This window comes from Diprion similis, chromosome 4 (genome assembly GCF_021155765.1).
Source record: "Diprion similis isolate iyDipSimi1 chromosome 4, iyDipSimi1.1, whole genome shotgun sequence".
NCBI lineage: Eukaryota > Metazoa > Arthropoda > Insecta > Hymenoptera > Diprionidae > Diprion > Diprion similis.
In genome coordinates, this window is record NC_060108.1 from 26,583,827 (window position 1) to 26,606,137 (window position 22,311).

General features: G+C 36.1%; 5 protein-coding genes and 1 pseudogene across 12 annotated transcripts; 3 read left to right on the forward strand and 3 right to left on the reverse strand.

Moving 5' to 3' along the window:
- Positions 1–517: 517 nt before the first annotated feature.
- LOC124405784 (nudC domain-containing protein 3) lies at positions 518–2,192 on the reverse strand. Of its 2 annotated transcripts, none has more exons than XM_046880988.1 (4): positions 1,983–2,192; positions 1,334–1,904; positions 988–1,176; positions 518–873 (listed from the first exon to the last, which is right to left on the reverse strand). In XM_046880988.1, exons 1-4 carry the CDS (start codon positions 2,078–2,080, stop codon positions 781–783), a joined length of 951 nt encoding a protein of 316 aa, XP_046736944.1. In that variant the 5' UTR covers positions 2,081–2,192; the 3' UTR covers positions 518–780. The 2 variants fall into 2 exon arrangements, with proteins under 2 accessions (XP_046736944.1, XP_046736945.1); XM_046880989.1 differs by having other exon boundaries at positions 520–873; positions 1,334–1,889; positions 1,983–2,189.
- A 325-nt stretch (positions 2,193–2,517) lies between these two features.
- On the forward strand, positions 2,518–4,859 carry LOC124405781 (protein CLP1 homolog). Its single transcript, XM_046880981.1, has 3 exons — positions 2,518–2,836; positions 3,196–4,253; positions 4,336–4,859. The coding sequence occupies exons 1-3, from the start codon at positions 2,738–2,740 to the stop codon at positions 4,445–4,447; spliced, it is 1,269 nt and encodes a 422-aa protein (XP_046736937.1). The 5' UTR covers positions 2,518–2,737; the 3' UTR covers positions 4,448–4,859.
- LOC124405780 lies at positions 4,563–7,868 on the reverse strand. The gene is made up of 3 exons (XM_046880980.1): positions 7,694–7,868; positions 6,734–7,526; positions 4,563–6,067 (listed from the first exon to the last, which is right to left on the reverse strand). The coding sequence occupies exons 1-3, from the start codon at positions 7,694–7,696 to the stop codon at positions 4,776–4,778; spliced, it is 2,088 nt and encodes a 695-aa protein (XP_046736936.1). The 5' UTR covers positions 7,697–7,868; the 3' UTR covers positions 4,563–4,775.
- A 282-nt stretch (positions 7,869–8,150) lies between these two features.
- LOC124405791 (ras-related protein Rab-8A) lies at positions 8,151–11,054 on the forward strand. Of its 2 annotated transcripts, XM_046880997.1 has the most exons (5): positions 8,151–8,704; positions 8,999–9,059; positions 9,266–9,611; positions 9,793–9,795; positions 10,078–11,054. In XM_046880997.1, the coding sequence occupies exons 1-5, from the start codon at positions 8,581–8,583 to the stop codon at positions 10,174–10,176; spliced, it is 633 nt and encodes a 210-aa protein (XP_046736953.1). In that variant the 5' UTR covers positions 8,151–8,580; the 3' UTR covers positions 10,177–11,054. The 2 variants fall into 2 exon arrangements, with proteins under 2 accessions (XP_046736953.1, XP_046736954.1); XM_046880998.1 differs by lacking the exon at positions 9,793–9,795 and having other exon boundaries at positions 8,152–8,704.
- Positions 11,055–11,350: 296 nt separating this feature from the next.
- On the reverse strand, positions 11,351–13,152 carry LOC124405794 (annotated as a pseudogene).
- An 816-nt stretch (positions 13,153–13,968) lies between these two features.
- Positions 13,969–21,726, forward strand: LOC124405783 (nuclear distribution protein nudE-like 1-B). 6 transcript variants are annotated; one of them, XR_006929138.1, is made up of 9 exons: positions 13,969–14,116; positions 14,755–14,971; positions 15,090–15,380; positions 15,852–15,988; positions 16,075–16,263; positions 17,470–17,591; positions 18,106–18,309; positions 18,753–18,823; positions 20,956–21,726. XR_006929138.1 is itself a non-coding variant. In XM_046880984.1 (8 exons), the coding sequence occupies exons 2-7, from the start codon at positions 14,886–14,888 to the stop codon at positions 18,259–18,261; spliced, it is 981 nt and encodes a 326-aa protein (XP_046736940.1). In that variant the 5' UTR covers positions 13,969–14,116; positions 14,755–14,885; the 3' UTR covers positions 18,262–18,309; positions 18,753–21,726. The 6 variants fall into 6 exon arrangements, 4 of the variants coding, with proteins under 4 accessions (XP_046736940.1, XP_046736942.1, XP_046736943.1 ...); XR_006929137.1 differs by lacking the exon at positions 20,956–21,726 and adding an exon at positions 20,521–20,590; XM_046880984.1 differs by having other exon boundaries at positions 18,753–21,726.
- The last annotated feature ends 585 nt before the right edge of the window (positions 21,727–22,311 follow it).

Below are 22,311 nucleotides of genomic sequence, written 5' to 3' on the forward strand. Positions count from 1 at the left end.
TTTTCTTTTCTTTCTTTCTTTTTTGCCATAGGCAATAGATACGAATGTACCTGGTTTTCGGAATTAGACCAGATTAAACGACGTGTGTGATACCAGGGCACCGTTATATAAACATGCTTAGGCGCGACGGAATGCCCGCCAAGGCGTGCGGCAGCCGAATTTTTGGTCAAAGTAAAATTAAAATTGCCACATTTACCCAATAAGTTAACGGGTTTTACAGCTAACGCTGCATTTGCTCTACATTGGTTGAGCATTTCTGTGGCCGTATATGCATAAGTAGGTCACCAGAGCGTCAGCACGACTAATTCTGACTCCGGTATTCCATTGTCTGGTGTCAATTTTTGGGGATTCAGTCGTCTTTTACAGCATTTATATTATAAGGGACTAATTAAGTCTCTTCGTTAAATAACGCGTCATACATATCATATTGTTTTACCCGAATAGTTGAGACTTACAATAATTGCCAGATATTGACTACGATTACGACAATAAGTAAATATAGTATGTATTTGTACTTTTTTTTATACACGATAGTATCTTGTACAATACAAAATGTTATCATTCATTTCGTTTGTCGTTTCGCGCAAAATAAAAGAGCCAGGGGGGAGAAAAACACGTTTTCAAATACGGACCCGTTGATGACAGTAAAATGTTAAAATGCAAAAACGATTAACATAAATGTGTTCTAAATATTCAAATAATCAATGTACCTATTTTGTTTTCAGTGGTTTTGGCCTTTGAACCTCAGTTTTGACTTTACTTTCCTGGCAAGTCAAATTTTTAGTTATACTGAAGCACGCTTGGATCATATTCGGTGCCCTTAAATGGAGATCCCTCAGCATTCCACGCTTTTTTTAAAACTTTTTCTAAATTCTGTAACAAAAAATTGAAAGAAACGAGCGATCAGTGCTATATGTTTTTACAAAATTCAGCTGCATAAAAAAGTCGACTCCGTCTCAACACAAATCGTTCCATCATCGTACTCACACATTGCTCAGACGTCGGCTTTCCAAGAAGTTTTTGCTGGTGATTCCACATAAGTTCCTGAACTTTCATCTGTTCATTCGCTCCCAGGTCCTCAATTGGACGGGAGCAATCAATTTTAGTCAAATCAATGTGTGGCTCACCCTTAGTCAGAGCCTCCCACCATCTTTCGGTTGCTTTTTCCAAGTGGATCTGTACAATTTTATTAGGTATCAATAGAATGCTGTCATATCTTAATTGAAAAATGAATATCTCGGATTTCTTTCACTACCATTTTCTATTAACAGAAGAGCCGCTGCTAAATTTGAATAAAATCTGCAAATCATATCAAATAAAATTGAAAGCTTACATGGACGTAATACCCAGGTATAATGCACCACATAGATTCCTCTCTCTGCGTTTTAAAGCTGACTTCTTCGTCGAAGATGACGATCCATTCAGAGTCTGTTGCATTATCAGAATACTTGTCCAAAGTATTATTTTCTCTAAGGCGTTCCGTTTTCACAGCTATACTTATTCTCTGGGCTGTTATATCAACCTTCAAGTCTTTCGCTGTTTCAATATTTGACGGAATGTTCACAAGTGCATCAACGTCGCTTATCGTCTGGGACCAAGTGTAATTCTCTCTAACAGCTCCGTTGTAGCTATCAGACGGCTGTACTGGCGTTTTGTAAGTCTTCATTGGTTCGTCGTCTACTTGGCTACAACTGGTTTCGACTTCTACTTCTACTACTTCAGTGGTTTCCACCAATTCTGAAATTTGAGCCTGGGCCTCCGATCTGGACATATGGTCGGTTTCATATTTACTTTTCCACTTTCGATAGATTTTTAAGACTAAATCTTCAGCAACTCCTGGGAGAAAACCCAACTTCTGGTCTTGTGTCGATTCAACGTAAAAGTCAGTGCTGAAAATAATGAAAGTAACAGTCTTGAATCATTATGAATTATGAATACCGTTCCTAATCCAAGTCCTTAGACGTTCAATTCTGGCATATTACCATCTGTACATAAAACCGAAGAATGTGTTCAAAAAATTGGTTATGTTCAGTTCATCCTTCAAAATTTGTAAAAGTAATTCGTCGTGTTTCGACTCCATGACACAAACGCGATTTGACAGTTGACGTTTCCTTGCAGATAAACCACAAACTATCGCCCGAAATATATTTAGCTAGCACGTGGGTATACTCAAGCAGAAATGCGGGCTTTAATCGTACTTAGTTCTCTCGAATACCGCCAACAGCAGCACTAACTGGATGTAAAGATATTGCACGTATTTTGAACACCATAAATCAATGCAGTCAACGCATATTGTTTCAACGTATTGTTTAATACATGTTGCTAAAACGGAAAAAAATAATTCAACTCTTCAATTCAAATTAACTATATTTCAAAAAATCACTGCCATAAATTTAAAAGTCACTGAAAAAATTCGTCTCAATTCTTTGACGAAATTTTGGTCGAAATGACGACATCTTTTTTAGAGAACACTATTAGGTATCACGATATTGCGTTCACAAACGTCAGTGTAGTAATCATAGACGATACAGAAATTCGCATCATTCGTTCCGTTTCATCCATTTCATTTTATCAGCGAGCGAATTTCCATGAAGGAAAGAATTGGATGAGATTTTTTTTGACGTCACCTGTGTGAATGAAGTGCGATACAAATCGGTGTGAACTTGAAGTGACGGAATGTTTTACAGTAGTCTTACGTTTTGAACCTTTTTGATTGACAACCGTACTTGGAACAACAATGACGGAAGAGAAAGCTCCGACGCAAGAATACAAGCTCGAACCTGACTGTGAGCTACGGTTCGAACTTGAACAAAAGAATGAAAAAGTTACTTTAGAGGTTAGAAAACTGTGTATCAAAGGTTTATTTGCGTTCACTTAACACTGATTTCTGGTTGTTGTTCTCGACTTGGGCTTTTGTTCCTGACCCTCAAACGGTACGGTGGTTAGAGATAGAATAGACGATAGGGCTCGACCTTATGCAACGAGAGGGAAGAATAAGATAGAGAGAAATTGAACTGTGGATCGGGACTCCCACCGTACCGTTTGATTGTGAGAATCAAAACTGAATCACTCACAAATCGTTCTTCAACGTCGTTCTAATTTAGAAAAAAAGTCTATATTCACATTTTAAACCTTTTTATAATCTATCCTCTGACCACTGAACATCGAGCTATAAAATTCTTATAACGATTTCAGCTGAAGAGCGGTCTTGCCGAAGTGTTTGGCACAGAACTAGTTAAAGGAAAAAAATACGAATTCACTGCTGGTGCAAAGCTCGCAGTGTTCACATGGCAAGGATGCGTTTTAGAACTGGTGGGAAAGACAGATGTGATATATGTAGCCAAAGAGACGCCAATGGGCGTTTACCTCAACTGCCATGCGGCGATGGAGCGAATGCGTGAAACAGCAGAAAAAGAAGATACAGTTGGACCTATAACAATGGTTGTAGGGCCCGGAGATGTGGGGAAATCCACTTTCTGCAGACTGTTGCTAAATTATGCAGTTCGAATGGGGCGAAGACCAGTTTTTGTTGATCTTGATGTCGGTCAAGGAGACATAGCAATACCTGGAACAGTTGGAGCTTTATTAGTAGAAAGACCGGCGAACATTGTCGAAGGATTCAGTCAACAAGCCCCGCTTGTCTTTCACTTTGGCCACTCCAGTCCGAGCGCAAACACTGCACTGTACAATCTCTTAGTTTCACGATTGGCTGAAGTCTGTTCAGATAGACTTCAAGCCAATAAGAAAGCTAAGGCCTCAGGAATCGTTATAAACACTTGCGGCTGGATCAAGGGTGCCGGTTATAAACTACTGACTCATGCTGCGCAGGCTTTTGAAGTTGACGCGATTTTAGTGCTCGATCAAGAGCGTCTCTATAATGAACTAGTCAGAGATATGCCAGACTTTGTGAAGGTCGTTTTCCTCCCAAAAAGCGGTGGCGTTGTTGAGAGGAGTAAATCTTTAAGGACCGAATCACGGGATAAAAGAGTTCGCGAGTATTTCTACGGCTTTAGAACTCCACTCTACCCTCACAGCTTTGAAGTCAAATGGAGCGAAGCGAGGCTCTACAAGGTGGGAGCTCCGATGCTGCCAGCGTCATGTATGCCTCTAGGAATGAAAGCGGAAGATAATTTGACAAAACTTGTAGCTGTTACCCCAGGCCCAAGTTTGCTCCATCACTTACTCTCAGTCTCGTTTGCTGATTCCCCTGAAGATGACGTTGTACAGACCAATGTGGCAGGCTTTGTATGCGTGTGCGTATTCATTTGTACCTTTTGATCTAAGTAGAAGGTGGCGTGTGTCTAATGATGTTTAATAAATGATCAAATGTTTCAGAACTAACGTCGATGTCGAGAGGCAAACTTTTATGGTCTTAAGTCCACAACCAAGGCCTCTACCAAACACCGTCCTCCTTCTGTCGGATATCCAATTTATGGATAGCCATTAGCTTTTAGATTAAGGGAATTTTACACATGCGTAAACGCAACTCAACACTTTTTCCATATAAAAATATGTATATTTTTTTAGGTGACAATACAAATAAATTTTAAGATGTTTGAAACTTATGTTATGCAAATGATTATATTGTTTACCTCAGTCCTAAAATCATTAGGATAATACAACTTGGTTTATGGATGAACATGATCAGAACTAAATAATCGCTATTTAGTGATGCTACTAATCGTGAGCAGTGATTGATTCATATTAATCAGTTGCATTCGGTATTTTTAAGGCACCATGCTCAATCTTTGGGTGAAAACTCAAGCAAGTGAGTATTAATCGCTCAGGATATACCCCGAGCAAATACTACAGACAGCAGCCTCTGATTGCAACTCAGAGCTTCTTGAAAAGCTCACTTTTATTTCCTCCAAGAAATTACCTATTCCGTCATATATGTCGTCAATTATCGCACGTGCAGTATCGAAGAAAAACTGTGCTAGATGATCGCACCGAACCATGTGGCTAGCATCTATTTCTAAATCGGCAAACAAACGCTCAACTTTTGGTCTTACATACACAGTCCAAATATGGTACATTAATTTATCCATTGACTCCATTATAAAATCTCTGATTTCTCTAAGAATATATTGTGCAATGTTTGCTAGTTTTGTGATTAAATTGGTACATTCATTCTCACTAAAGTTCTGCATATCAATTATAAGCTTTCCAATATGTATAGTTTGAAAAGGTATTGAAGATAGTGAACAGTCCTTGAAAGGTTCAAGACTTTCTCTGATCAAGTTAAGTTGCCTTATATAGTTTGACTCTGGCATTCTTGTCGGAGATGGTATGGTACTCTGTGATACACGAAAAGGCTCTGCAGCTCTCACAGTATTGACTCTTACTTGCTGTGGTTGCTGAGACAATTCAATTGGATCAAATTTTACATGGTTATTGATCATAGCATGACCATCTTTGAACGTGACTTCAGCGTTCGACGAGCTAAATACTTTTCTGTTTTTAACAACTCCCGCAAAGAAATCATCCTTATTTTGAATCGATTGGATCCCACGAATGATTTCAGAGTCTCCGGTGATTTGGTCGCTGCTAGATGCCTGAGTATTACGTCTGATTCGTCTGAAAGCTTTTTTGTGTCTGTTACTTCTTAGTGATTGTTCATAATCTTGAAGCACTTGTTGCTGTGTATTATTGATTATAGTCTTAGCCGTTTGAAAATTCATCACAGCATTACCAAAGAACAATACATGCGCCATTACTTGGGTTACATCAAGTACAGAAACTTCTTTTCTGTTCTGATACTTCATATATATATTGTAGATTCCATTACCAATTCCCATACCATTTATAATTATATTACCAACAGAGATTACATTATAAGTAGTCTGGCCTAGTTTGCCTATTGTCAAACCTGCCCGTGCTGCCTTATTCAAAATCATTGTAGACCCACTTGCTAAACCTCCTGCTACACCACCTACAATACCCAGCCAAGCGGATCGTGCTGTTTCATCAAGCACAGAAATAGACTGTTGGTGTTGACGACGGTCTGCCAATTGCTGGCCAGATCTGACCGTTGCGTAGACCCCACTTACAGCACCGCAAACAGAACCTATGGTTGGAACAGTTTACGATTCAATTTGTTCAAAGGTACTTGAAAAAAATTTAATTTTCAATGGAATTTAGTGATGCTACCAACTTTGTGCTATCACATGACTAGACGTCTTTCGAAAATTTAGTTAATATTTTTACAATGTTTTACAACAAAAATTTTATTGACTTTTAAAGAACGACCATTTTCATTATTTCAGTTACCATTGTTAATGATATGCAATTAACTATACCTTAATAAGCCCATTTAGAAACGTGATATAAAATTATAAAATAAAAACGTAACGAAATGATGAATTTATATTTCAATGTTGTTCTTGTATTAGGGAAACAAACCATGCGTAGATCATGACATGAATGAATTTGAGATATTATGCATAACAATTTCAATATTCTAGTCAAATTCCAGATTCTACATGAAATCTTTCTGTGAAGCTCGTCCATGTGCTGATTTGTTGTATTCCTAAGAAGTTTGACTATGGTCAAATCTTCAAAAAGTTTTTTTTGTAATTCAATTCTGTAATTGAAATCCCCAGTAAGTGAAAATAAATATTAGTAAATAATTATTATAGAAATTCTAGATCAATACATTAATTAGTTACCCAATAGTCCTGTTCATTGTGTTTGAAAGTAGTTGCATTTCTTTTTCAACGAAAAATTGACAAACCTGCTACAACCACAGGAGCAGCAATGATAGCGGGTGCTGCCAGAGTTGCCGCAGTAATGCCGAGTGCTCCAATCCCTAAGACAGTGCTTGCGACATCAAGGCAGGATAAAATCTTAGCAGCCCCTGGAGCTGGGCCAATTTCAACCCAAACATGAGTTATATCAGTTGTATTATTTTCAAGTGGATTTGCTTGATAGAATCCACCCATTGGAAGTACCATCATACATTTAGGAAGTGTATTGTTGGTTACATAATCTGTCCAGTTTTTATAAATCCGCCCCTCTGAGTCGATATAATTAACGCAGTAATGGTAGAGAGCTGTTCTACCAATTTTATTGGCTGAACCTGGAGCATATGGCCCAATTTTCAGGTTTTCCTCTCGTTCCATACATCTCTTTACCTTAAATACTGGCACTGGAGCCACATACGGTTTTTCTTTTTTCTCAAGATTGCACAAGACGTTAAATATTACGCCAACGTGAAGAGAGTTCTTGCATCTATTCACTTCAAGTATCCGACTATATATCATATCAATTAACTTCTCTTGCTCAGGCAACAGCTCTGTTTGAATTGGATCTCCTGTACAACAAACTATATCCGTTGATGGGGCATCCGTCTCCGGTGCACCGAAAAGCGAATACCGTATATTTTTTTTCAAAAACTCATGTTGATCGTTTTCGTAGTATAACCAATCGCTTGATAGCTCATATAAATTCTGTTGGAATGCAATAGCTTCATTCAAAGAATGTTGAACCTGTTCTGGGTAAACTGACAAACTGAGTTGACTGATGTTCTGTAAAATACGAGGTAAAACAAGTCCAAGTTTTAGAAAATATGCAAAACCAATTAAGAAAATAATATGCCAAATATGTCGTATGCGAATACAGATCAGTGAGATATAGTCAAAGTATCGCTGCCGCTTTAAATATACTCGGAATTAGTGTAATAAAAATTCTTTACCATGATGGTTGATGGTTGAAGGTTTGGTTGAAGGCAGTAAGGGAGTAAGACGTCAAGAAATTGATCATTAACGCACAAATCGATCGCTATTACAATAATCCAACGGCAACGTATACAACAATTTACAAAGCGAAGACTAATGAATATCGAGAGCACAGTGTAAGACAGAAAAACCTGAGAAGTTTGTTAACTTGGGGATTCCCATGGTTATCTGCCTGGGATGGTTAAACTATGGTCCTTGTCACCCTAGAATAGAAATGTTAGTCACGCATGGTCACGCATCTCACGAAACCGACCATTTCCAACATGAGCTATGCAAAAACATGAGAAGAGTGACGGGAACTTAATGAGACGAAAACAGTTGTCCAATTCTGTAAAAATCACCAAACACTTTTACCAACATTGACGGCGGAAGAAACTAAACTTTGTAACCCTGTCTTGAAACAGGTTCGACAACATGACGTGACAAACTTGTGCTGTTGAGTGGCTGTCATCGCTGCTTCTCTGTGACAGATGTTTGATGTGATTAATTTCCTTTGTTAATTGGCGCGGAAATAACTTCTGTGCTTGGCGGATAGATAGGTAATTATCTGTTGCTGTGACTGATAGTTGGGTACGGGAATCCGAGTGATTATACCATCGATAAATGCGTGGCATCTACGGCGGGTAGATTTCCGGGAAGGACCCAAGTAGACTGTATAACCAGCTGTCTTCACCACCACCACCGTCACCGTCACCACCACACCACCACCACACCACCACCACCACCACCACCACCACACGACGACGACCAACGACGACGGCGACAACGACGACGAAACATCCGGGCACGGCGAAGCAAATTTAGTGTAGATAGTTGGTGATTCGATAATATTGTATTTCTTAAAATGGCAAAGACCTATGACTATTTATTTAAGTTGCTACTAATCGGGGACTCGGGCGTAGGCAAAACTTGTGTATTGTTCAGATTTTCCGAAGATGCATTCAACACGACCTTCATCTCCACTATTGGTAAGTACACGTACATGTCTCTACACTAGTTACACCATTTCTATTCCCGAAATTTGTCTTATCTCACGTATCTTCCTGCCGATATTACATTTGACAATCTAGTCTCTATTATTTATCACTCACCAAGGGTGTGGTGTCTCAGACTCTGCCCTGCTTAGCCTTGGTGTACATGAGAGGTTTTTTATTCCTAACAAAGAGGTACATTGTGCCTCCAATTATCTTACCACTAATTATCCAGATATCAACAGACATAACCGTCACTGCATCTCTCATCCCATGTATTCATTATTTCAGGAATCGACTTTAAGATTCGAACCATCGACTTGGACAACAAGAAGGTCAAATTACAAATATGGTAGGTTCTGATAATACTAAATGTTTATTTTTTTCCGTTAGTGATCTATTTGCCGTTATGTACCATACGAGTCTGTTCCCGATAGTGAAGCCACTTGTACAAAAAAAAATATGAAATGCTAATCCAACTATTTTGACAATTTTTTCTTGAACTCTACGCACGTTATAATTTTTTGCGATTCTTGAGACCGGTTAATTTATTTGCAGGGACACAGCAGGACAGGAGAGGTTCAGGACAATAACGACAGCGTATTATCGTGGTGCGATGGGTATAATGCTCGTGTATGATGTGAACAACGAAAGGAGTTTTGAGAATATAAAAAACTGGATTCGCAACATCGAAGAAAATGCATCAGCAGATGTTGAAAAAATGCTATTGGGTAACAAATGTGATCTCGCAGATAGGAGGCAGGTTTCAAAGCAGAGAGGAGAGCAATTGGCAGTTGAGTATGGTATAAAATTCATGGAAACTTCCGCCAAGGCCAGTATTAACGTTGAAGAAGCTTTTTACACCCTCGCCCGTGATATTAAAGCCAAAACGGAAAAGAAATTGGTAAGTCACGGAAGTGTAATCATTTTTTACATTCATTTTAAATGGTAATTAAACACTGGTCAGTCGTCACTGAGTTGTTGCTTTTACACTGCCTTATTCGTGTATCTGTACTGTTAATAATTGTCATTTCTCTGTTTCCCATGTCTCTTTCTCTCTGTACGGTGCGGGTCTATATTGGCAGAAGGTAACTTAAGCACTATTTTCTCTCCAACTTATTAATCACTAACAATTTCCTATACATATACTCAATGCTTCGAATCAGCCTCACACATTCAGCCACTTTTACTGTATAGATATGTATTTGTGTATTTAAATGTAATGTCAACTATATTCTAGATCTTCTTGATTCACAAACTGACTTAACATGGTAGAATAACATTATAACATGCGTATCAATGCTTGACTTGGGATACTCGAGTACCAAAACATGACAATTTTAACATTGTATAAATATTTTGTTATACAGGAAGCATCAAATCCAACGAAGTCTGGTGGTCATGCGTTGAGAGCTCCGGAGATATCGAGAAAGCCACCAGTATGGCTAGCCCGTTGTTCCATACTCTGACCCGCCAAGCCAGATACATACTTTATCGAGGCTCATTCATGTACTTCTATTTTAAATTTGCGTTCTTTTTGTCGAACAAAATTAACGTTTAACGAGGCTACACGCTTGCTCGATATCGTACTCCAACATTTTATTCTTTGACAGCAAATTTGTTTCATCATCTGGTGGTGTTTTTTTTTTTTTTTTATAAATTATTCATTATAAATCCTTTCCACTGATCGAAGGATTAGGGGAAAAAATGACCAAGCTAGGTTTCTGTTGCCTTTCCCGACACATTCGAATTAATACGTTCAAAAGCATGAGATGTGTCATTAGTCTTATGTTTGTGCCCGGGCTGTGATTGCTGCTTAAATGTGTCGTTAGTTTTTTTTTTTCCCACATTTTTAAACTTGTTTAGCATTTGTTGAGAGTTCATTATGCCATGATTAAATTTTTATTCGACACTGAAGCTACTCTCATTGATCGTCCTCGATTTCCTTCGATTGGTGTACAGTGGCGATGCGTCAACATTAAACCACGTAATACTATGGAACTTCGAAAAACCATGTACGAAACACAAATACAGGCTGTTTCATTTGTAACTAAATAGGAACTTGCATATCATGGCGATGTAACGCGCTATTTCACGTTCAAACTGAAACAGTGTGTGTCTCCGCAATATATTAATGTAAAACAAAAACGACTTAATTATTGATAGAAGAAAGCACTTCAATAATTACCTGTGTCCGTGCGATACAAACAGAGATCGTGATCGTTATAAACGAAATAGCTTTTACACCGAATTAATAATAACAAATTCACATAACATGATACTACTACGTAGCCGCATTAATTCTTAGTTCAATAACTATACTCGTAAGAAATATATAAATAAATTTCAAAAAAAAGAAACAATGAAATGCAATTCCTGCATCATGCGATATTATCGATTTTTAAAAACAATTACTCAATCTAAAAGTTATAGTAGTAGATTTTAAAGGTGATGAATTGGTATGTGTAATTCATAAAAGTTTTCACCTAGTAGATATTGGCAGATGACGAGATCCGCGGAAATTTTTCTGCTGTATACATGCTGGTAGGGATTTATGTACAGAGTAACTATAGGGAATTTCATTATTAATTGCTGGTTGTTGTCACAGCTTTTTACATTTTCTTAACGATATTCGGATTTTTATCTTTCGATCCAGTTCAATTCAGTTCCGAATATACAAACAATAATACATTTTATATTAATCCTACATATCTCTGTGTGCGTGTGTGTATGTTCGTTGAAGAAGCCCTGCCTTTTGCCACTATCCTGTTATTGTCGTTCAAATTCAAAGTTTAAAGTAACTTGTTCCTCAATTTTGTTAATCTAATTTAATTTTTAATAGTCCGGTGGTAAATTAAATATTGCCCATCCAAATTACATCATTTACAAATTACTTTATATTCTAATAACATTATACATTAGTAGAATTTTAATACATAAAAGTTATTATTATTGTTTCTATTATTATTAAAAATAGACACCTGTGCGACACTCCATGTCAAGATTCATTGACCAAACTGACTCGTTGGGTTCAGTTTAATTTCTAATTCACGAATTTTTGCTTTGTACTTCTCCTCTATTGCGTGCTTACACATACCCGCAGCTTGGAGTCGCCCATTAAGTTTATTCGCTGCATTTACAGAAATCTGTAGATTTTCAAGATCCTGGTGTAGTTTTTCAATTTCGCTAAAATCAATGTTTAATCGTTCACATTTGAATGAAGCTAAATGTTCAGAGTACTAGAACATTCCCTTGTACACTTGACTAGATAATCAGGCAACTGATATCAAACGAGCATAAATCAGATGTGACTTGAATGATGAACAATCAAAATGATTACGAATAACGATTTAAATCACAGCCCTGATATCAGCCTAATTCATTATCTACAGCGTTCCGAAAGTTTGAACATCACCTAGTAGCAGTTTTGATGACGAGTGATACTTTATTTTTCATCTCTGTGAAATTCTCCTCAATTGATCCTCTGTTGGCATTGATGGTTTCGATTTCTTGAATTTTCTGTTTTAGCATCATATTTTCTAACTGTAGATTTTTAGTCTGATGAAGCAGAGAATCTCGTTCTCTTATTATAGTTTCTGAATACATTGTCGACTGAACTTGTTGACACCTGCTAACAGTTTTTTCCTCTTCCCAACGCCTAGTTGCTGCCATAGCAAAGTCTAACTGAGCTCGCATCAGCTCAGACTGTCGTCTTTCCTCCTCGGCTTGTCGTTCCATTTCATACAAAGATTGGCGAGCTTGTGCAAGCTCTCGTTGCATCTCCTCCACGTTATTCTTTGATCATGTCGAAGAATAAATCATTTGATCAGTTTTTATAATTCCTTTTATAATCAGTGCAATGTTTCAAGTTCTGGATAGTACCGTGATAAAAAATGAAATTGAAATTTTTTAACCAATTACCGTTTTCATTTGTAATTCGATCAACTTATCACGTAAAAGATGTTCCATCTTGGCCAATTCGACCAGGATCGCATCCTGGGTATTTTCCATAATTATTCACGATTTTTTGAAAATAAGTTCGTGTGTAGGTGTTCCGTAGTTGTATTTCAGTATATTGAAGTGCCTATAAAAGGAATGCTACGAAGTTTGGCCTTGAACAGCTTTCCTTTCGACCATTTGGCGGCTTTATTAACTTGGATTAGCCACTTAATTGCCAAAAGCAGGCCGCTATAATCGTACATGAGGTCATCACGACGGTCAAAGAACGCAACAAGATCATTCCATAAAAGAATACATAGCTGCAATTCTCCTGACTTACGTACTGTATGTATGTACCTGCAAGCTAATTATGATTCATCGTTCAAGAACATGCGACGTCATCTTCGACGGCATAACGCGTAGTACTGTTGTATTTACACATATTCTAGAATTGATCCATTGTCACAATTTAAAAATATCTCTGAGCCGGCATAGTAAGACCCTGATTCTACTCTTCCCAAACTGCGTCTTTCCCGTTTGAAAAAATTTCGAACAGTCGGTAACTGTTAAATTACAGTTTTTCTATTAACATCAGTGTTTTTGCATGAATTGAAGTGAATAAATGGTATGAAATTGCAGGACATTTGATTGATCTATATTTTATCGGGGTAAGCTTATATAAATATCTTCAGTCAACGGATACGGTAAACGGCAAAATACACAAATTATGTTGACTCAAATTACGCAGTTCGAGGGGCCATCTTTGCATACGAAGCGATACAGACTTCGATTGAAGCAATTTCTTTCTAGACTTCCATGAAATATCTAAGTATTTCGCATACATATTTTGCCCATTAGCGATGTGAAAAATAGAGTCGATTCTGTTCTAAGGAGAACGAGTAAACGATAATTCCGATCGACCGGTCGTGGTCGGAAGAATTTCAAGACAGATAAGCGAGCTTGGGTGGGTCTATGGTCATTAGAATCCCTGTTAGCGGTCCGGTACCTTCTTTATCGGCGGAAGCCACTTCAGACACAATTCTTGAAAATCCAGGAAATCCACACAAAAACCCTACTAGGGTAATCGTCTTTAACAGTCTTCAGTCAACGGATCTTGTACATCCTCTTCGGGGGAATAGTCAAACGGAAAAAGAAAAAAAAGACGAAGAAGTCAACGAATCAGTCCGGAGTGATCAGGTACGCCAACGTAAATATACCAAGGGATCGGTAGAGTCCCTTACGATCCGTAGTATGGAAAAAGTAAAATCTCAGGTAAGTCTAGTGTCTGTATACCCAATGCTTGATGAGAGAAATCGGGTAAGGTGAGGTTAGGTCGTGTACACGAGCAACCTGTTCCCTCGAATGCCATCTCGAACTGTTGTTCGTTCGAGATGAGTGGTTTTCGCGTGCTGCCATTTTGCGATCAGTAAACATCTACTCGGCGTATCGTGTTGATAATTTTAGATAAATGTGAGTACAATTTCATGAATATTGAGCGACAGATTGCCGCTTGAAGCTTACTGTCTGTTTCGAAATTTTGTCGATGTCGAGCCGCGTTGGCAATATATAAACGGAAGGCACGATGTTTCCGTATCGGGCAGGACATTGAGTGACTCATTAATTAGCAATGACATTTATGTCACATGCAAATGCTTCCACTTTTCATTCAACATCGCCAATGAGCGATTATTTGTTTTTATCAAGTTATTATAACTAACAGCGCTCGCGACCTTCGCGCTTCTCAACGCTCTTTGCCGAGTTAATTTTGCCACGAAGAAATTGATGACATATCCTGAAGAGCTAGCGATTAATTATACGTATACGTTTGGTTATATTAGAATTATTTCGTTGCCAAATGTCAAACGTATTGCGATATTCGAGGTACCACCATTACATACTTAATACAAAGTTGACTTTTTTCAATAGTTTTATACACATTGACAAGTTTATCGTATATAAAGGTTACAAGTTTTTAACAATTTCACCTCTTAGTGATACCTGTGTTTAAAATATTGCAGTAAGTTTTACCTCCAATTTGTGAACTATCAATCAGTAATGTTAAAATTTTTAGAATTTAATCCTAACCTTGTGGTATCATTTACTTACAGAATGTGCCCTTCTGTATAATATTACCTACTGTGTATTTTACGCACAACAACGAACAGCTAATAACGGACTCACGTAAAACCTATTAAAAAGATAGAATATTTGGATACAAGAAAAATCGCAAACTGGCAGAATGATGGAGATCGATCTGCCTCATTTTTCGAATAAGGATGAAGAAATTCAATACTGGATGGAGCTGGCGCATCAGCTACATCAACGGTATTATCACTCAATGCAATTTCAAACTTTCCGCTACCTGTTCTATGATTGTGCCCTCCCCTGTTTCTCAGCTATTCAGTAACTATAACTAAAAAAATAAATAATAATTGTACCACAGGAAAGAGGACACGGAACGTGAGTTGGAAGAATTCCAAGAAAATTCACAAATGTTAGAAAAAGAACTAGAAACTTCGCTTGAACAGTCTGAAAAGGCAAATAGAGAACTCCGACAAAGAAATACACGGCTTGCTACGGAAGTTGAACAGCTCAGGGCTCGGTTAGATCAGCAATCAATTGATTGTGCTGCATTTCAGGCAAAAGCACACGATCTTCAATCTAGACAAGATCAATTGGTTAAATATATACGAGAACTAGAACAGAAGAATGATGATCTGGAAAGGGCGCAAAGGTACTTGTGAAAATTAATTGCAAAAATTAATATAAGCATCTATTTCTTGTTCTCAGAACCCTTAAGACAGAATAATTAAATGGTCAAACCTCAAATTGATACAGAATTCTCAAGAAATCCTAGTGGAGGTTCAAAATTAAAAAACTCCAATTCATGACTCCATTTTAATTATTTTGATTCAGACATATCTTCCTCTGAAATAAAAAATTAGCGATATCACTGTTTGAATTCACGTGATTCCATTTGTAATATTCTATACACACTTCGTAATCAATACTAATATATCAGTTATCTTTGAACCCCCCATGAATAACGTATGTCCAACGTGACACAGCAGGATGCAGACTAGGACTGTTTCCAATGTAACAAAAGAGTATTGAGAGTGCACTGTCCTGTTGAATGATTAGATAGACTTATCTCTAGATAAGGTTTTAATTTAATGAAAGAAAAAATTAATTTTTTTTATCGTAGAGTTAATATGGTGACGGAAGAAGAAATGGAAGCAAAGTGTAATTTAGCCATCGAACGAAATGCATTACTCGAATCTGAGTTGGATGAGAAGGAAGGCTTGAAGGTAATGGTACAGCGACTTATGGATGAAATTAGAGGTGAGTGGCATGTACGAAACCTGGTGTAACCAATTATTCCTTCTTTTCATAGAAATATTTTGTAACTAGTCACGATCGATTTACAGACTTGAAGCAAGAAATTCAAGTACAGGAACGACACCAACCGGATAATGACAAATCTGTGGACAGAGTACGTAGTATTGTGGATAGCAACAAGCTTCAGGTGGAACTGGAGACACTCACACCGTCCAGCAGTCCTTCCACACCCCAAACGATACCTCCTACAACGCATACAACAGCTCCACCATTAAAGAGTAAGATGCATAGTGCTGTTCATACAACGAAGACAATATCTAGTTTTATGACTATAACTGAATTGTTATCCTCTGGTAAAAAATCCCCTATAAAAGCCAAGAGATCTTCATCCCCAAAAGTTACCCGAAAACTTCATAGAAGGATAAATTTTGAGCTTAGAATTTAGATGGATTACTCTATCCATGTACTGATATCGTTTATAATTGTTTAATTTTTATACGCCTAATATCCACCTGTACTCTGTGTGATAATCTTGGTTCGACGATTTTGTTGAAAACCATCGGCTACTTTTAACACCATTCCCCCTTCTCTGACATATATATTTTTTGGTTTACATGGCGTACCAAATTTCAGCAGAAAATCAAAAATAACATATATGTTCTAAACTTGTAAAATGTATAGGACTTTCCTTTCTTTCTTTTTTAAAGATTATTGGAAACAAGTTAAGACTTTCTGTGTTCTGTAAATAATTTTATGCTTATTGCTGTACTATTTTACATTTGCGACTTGACACGCAGTTTTACATAGCAGATAAATCATTGTTTGAAAAATTTATTTGTAAGAATTCTAATATCTGGTACAGAAAAATTTTGTATCAACGATACTTGTACATTATTGAAAATATCAAGGTCATAACTTAGAAAAAAATTACAACCTTCACAATGTTCTTTATCAACAACTGTGATACTTGCTGAAAATGCGAGATGTAAGTAAACTCCAAATAGAATGTCTCTCAGGCCAATAGTGCGAAAAATAATAGCTTCGAAATTTAACACTGCCATTATACCTATCTCTGAGAATTTTTATATGCAATTACGATATGTATTTTATATACTCTTTATTCCATTATACTTTCACATTATTGCATGCCTTTAATATTATGCATACATATACATACATTATGATTTTAATAAAACGTCGTTTTTATTTCAAATTTGTTTTATTTCCATCCAGTGAAATTTTTTACTGGTATTAAAATCCTATAGTGTGCTTGTCTCACCAATGTGGAGGTTGTGGTATTTTGCATTTATTTGTTACACGACTAATGGGAGAATTTGGCCTGTAATTCAGATATTATTTTATAATCAGATTAGGGATACGAATATTAGTAGTTCATTTCGAAACCAAGCAGCCACAAGATAGAAAGTTACAGTTTTACCTTGGAAAACAAATTGTAACATGTTTTTATCTTTCTTCACAAATAGTTGGAAATGGAGTAATTGGAGGTATGATTGGTAACAACAATAATAACATGAATCCACCACTGGCACCCTGTACAAGGATACTGGCAATGAACATGATTGGGGATCTGATGCGAAAAGTTGGGGTAAGTTTCACCGAGGATGAAATATCCTACATTCTGCATGGTGTGTAAAGCTTTGTTGTATATGTACATTTGTATGTAATTTTTTTCCCAGTATATTCATGTACTCTATAATGTCATAGTAGCTAGCAGCATGGCTTTTGTACAGTGTCTCTCTGAGAATTCCGAATTTTTGTTTCAATTATAATTCTTGAATCTGTCGTATTGAAAATCTTGAGAAATCAAAGAAAATTCTTTGTAACATTTCTGTTTATTTGAACTACAATCCATGATCCTTTTGTCCACTCACGTACAACCATTAGTACCAAAACAGTGTACAAAATTTCATTACGAGCAGGACATACCAGGGCATAGTACTAAATGAAATCGTATCCACTAGAAACGAGGAGATTACAGGGGCTGGTTTATCACATATATTTTTATATATGATATTTCGTTTAGATGTTACGAGATACCTATTAAAATTCCATTACAAATAGATACTTTGGTAGCTGGTAGTTAGTTGGTGTGTTGGTAGCTTGACAGGTGGGTCTGCATGGACTGTAGAAGGATAAAGTGCTCATGCCCTGGTGGAAAAAAGACCAATTCTACTCCATCCGCTGGTAAACCATCAATTCAAGTTCAGACACCTACTCAATGTATCCAGCAGCAGCCCAGGCCCGCCAAATGCTGATGCCTGATACTCCCCCACTTTACTACCACATACCTCCATATGCTGCAGGTCCTTATTTGGTTTTTTTCTTTACGTTTGCATGCTTATCTGCTTTTAGTTTTAACAACAATCGATTCTTCCACACTAAAGCTCTACTACTACTTTGTGTCTCGGCAATCCGTGTGCTCCCACATGTCGTATGATGGAATGTCAAGACACAAAGTTACCGATACAAAACAATCGATTGTAATTTAAAGCTAGAAAAGTTGTTCGATTTGAAACAAAAGGCCAAACAAAGATTTTATGAAGGTATTTCTTTATCCTAGAATAAATTCACATTCTTTATCCTAGAATAAGTTACACATTGACTAAGAGGTAATACATACATTCTGCATGGTACTATTTCATTAACTCAAGCAATAAAACAGCATAGGATAATTAAATCTGTTTCAAGACATGTTATAAATCTCCAAAACCTTCAGGATTGTAACAATTTGTTTTTGTTATCACAGGCCCTGGAGAGTAAGCTAAACACATGCCGCAATTCAACTCGAGAGGATCAGGCAGTGCGGGATCACTACAGGTAATGCTAACTAATCCAATCTATAGGATTATGTTGTTCCTTTTTGCAATATAGGATATTTGTACTTGCGGGAGAGCACCACATACTCCATTCGCATTCCGATTGCTTAAAGATAATTCAAATTAAACTAAGCTATAAATATTTGCATTTATCTACAAAGTGTTCAATCCCAATGAAAATATGAGTTTAAAACTAGACAACAATTGTTGGAATCTGATGGAGTATATGATACCAACTGTAATTTGTACTTACTCTAAACACGCTGGTTGTGCTTTTTTAATATAACGATTTTATTTTAAGCTTCAATTCCTCCATCTACATAAACATTTTCACATCTCTCATATCGCGTTTAATATTTGGTTTATCATCATACCACTGTAGCCGTATGATCAATTTAAACTTCCAATGATAATGTTTGACAGAATTTAGCATAGTACAAACCTGATTCTAGAATTTAAACTGCATAATATATGTATAGGTTCACTGCTCAAATTTGTAATTTTGCTGGATTATTATTAGCTTGCTATTAAAAATTAGCTAAAATTCTTCACATGAATATAAGCCACACTTGTGTGTTATATAAAATTTGAGATATTTTTAAACAATTGAAACAAATTCGTACTATATGGTATCAGTTTCTACTTCGATTGATGAACGCCTCAATTAACTCCAAAATAACAACATCGCCAAATGCAACGATAACATGCAGCTATAAACAGTTTTCTGCTCTGATTATTCTCAAGTCACTTCACGCAGTCATTCTCTTCCTTATCTCGATGTTTTTAATACGTAGTTACTTATGTATTGAAACTAATACTCAGTGAATATCTTGAATAGAATAGCATTCGTGATTGTTATTATTATCATTATTATTATTATTAATTTTACTTTTATTACTGTTATTGTTATCATTAATGTCGGAAATTAAGAAAATTTATTTATGTTCAAACTAAAATCAATGTTTAGTGTAGATACATAAAATTTATAGGATATATTATTTTATGGTGAATTTGAACGTCCGTCCTTTAAATCATTTTCATGAATATTTCATGTACGTTATATGTTCTTCATTAGTTTGACCAATTTGTTTATGTGTGTGACAATTTCGTACTTTTTGGCCAGTGAACATGATAAGCTACTAACAATGTAGCCAGGAATATTTGAATCAAAACGCATATAAAATCAAAATTCGTCTATGATTCTGATTATCTTTTATCGAAAGGTGAACCATGAATACAAATATAGTTAGACTAAATTGTAATATAGATGTTTTCAATAGAATTTTAATTTTCCATATTTGTATTTACCCGTGATGTATATAACTGTAATTGATTGGTTACGCCAGTTTTCTCAGTTTTTTGACGTCCCGAATTTTCGTGCATCTCTTAGTGCATGTAAGAATTGAATTATGAAATACTCTGCTAGATTTGTTCAGCCAAATCGTTATCCGAGCCAGAGTTTAAGTTAACTATTTTGCTCTCTAATCCTAACCGTTGTCTAATGAGAAAATTGGCCGTGCGGTAAATGTTTAGAAGAGTCTAATATTCTGTCTGCATACTTTTGTTGAAAAAAGTGCACATAAATTTAAAGTGCAAACTATCATACCATTTAATTACTACATACTGTAGTAATTGATGTGTTTAAGCTATCCGTTAATCATGGATAGTAACGAACAGTTCTTGCGTATGTTTACCCAGGACTAGACGGCAGGTGCGAGGCCCGGCCTCTGGAAACAACAACCACATTCGCTTATAAGCACTCAGTAGAGTTTACATCCGTACTACTAACGACATCACCATGCTTCTTTCCAATGGCTTATATTAAATTTTTTTCACAATTACAATTCTTGTTATGATGTGAAGAAAATTGTTCAATGCAGCTATTGATATTAGATCATGAATTAACATACGGCACTGGAAGGGCAACATTGTACTAGACAATGTATACGTATATTCGACGTCTTTATATTTAATTTGAAGTGATAAAGAAAGTGATATTGATCACGTGCACAGTTATTAAGAATCGTAAGAATATCTGAATAATTCTCATGGCCTAAATACAGCTAACCCATGATAATGTCGATATAGCTTTTCTAGTTTATGATTTAGTGATATTCATTTAAATATTCACAGCAAATTAATGGTCTATCATTATATTTGACAAGAAGCATTGGAAGGAACGCATGATGTGGAACTTATGGTTGAATTTTTAACTTCATCACCAGGAAAGGACCGTTACCCATTTGTAAATACAATTTATTTATAGATATGTTGCGATTTGTAATATACATTGTCTTAGTCTCTCAATTATAGCAAGAATGTAGATATTTATGAAAGAAAGAGTTTAATAAACAATTTATTATCATTACCTCACAGTTTACATAATCTTTCAATGAAGAAATCATATATTGGATGTGGTAGACCGATATGATATAGTAATTGTTTTGTTATGTCTTACTCACATCAAAATTTAATGCTCATTTGAAGAAAGACATTACTTGTTATACTCCTTGTTAGAATTTATGATATTGTTCCGAATACAAATCTAATTTTTGATTCGAAAACTTCATTTGAGAAAATATTTGTTTACGAATATACCTGCAAAAGCAGCCCTACGTGCAAGTCAGAGCAGGTATATTGCGTCTCATCCAGCTTAAAATACCTTGACCTCATGTCAGGAGCAGTATTGGAATTTGTATGAGTAGCCTGACAGTATTTAATGCCTACAGTGGTCGATGAAATGTCTATTCAATGCTGTTAAGTTTGTACGTAAAGATACACTTGTAATTTTTGTTTGTAAATCTTCATTAGTTTTCCATTTCAACCAACAAATTGTACAGTATACGTGAGTTAGGTGCCTTTTTATTAAATGTTTATTATAATTATATTTCTCAGTGTTGTGTAGAACTAATTAACACATTTACTACTAGTTGGCTACAATAAATAGTGTAGTAATGCTACTAAATGATACGTAAATTATGTGACCAAAATTCGATTCTGACCCTTGACAAGAAATGTTTCATCCATTTTGCCCAAGGATTCTTTATTTCTAAATACCTGTGACTTAGTTCTCCTCTAATATATTAATTTATATGTATTAAAATTGGAGCCTCGATTGTTTGGTAACCTGGTTAAATTATGTATTTGATAACTCATTGAGAAACTGTATATATAATTATAATATTCGACTATGAACGGGACAGTTCCATTACTACATATTTACTTTGGTTATTATTGAAAATCTGCACTGTTTGAAAAGGTTTAAATTACTTATTATTTTTTTATTGGATATCGTCCTATCATATGCGCTCTCACAAAATTTTCCAAGAAATAAAAGAGTTATTACTATGCAATAGCTGTAACGTTATGTGTAATGTATGGATTTTTTATGCAATAACTTGTTGCCAGTGTATCAATTCGTCTGGCTCCAGTATCTTCATGTGAACAAGTTTTAACAAACTTAACTAGAATAATGTAATGCCTTTTCAA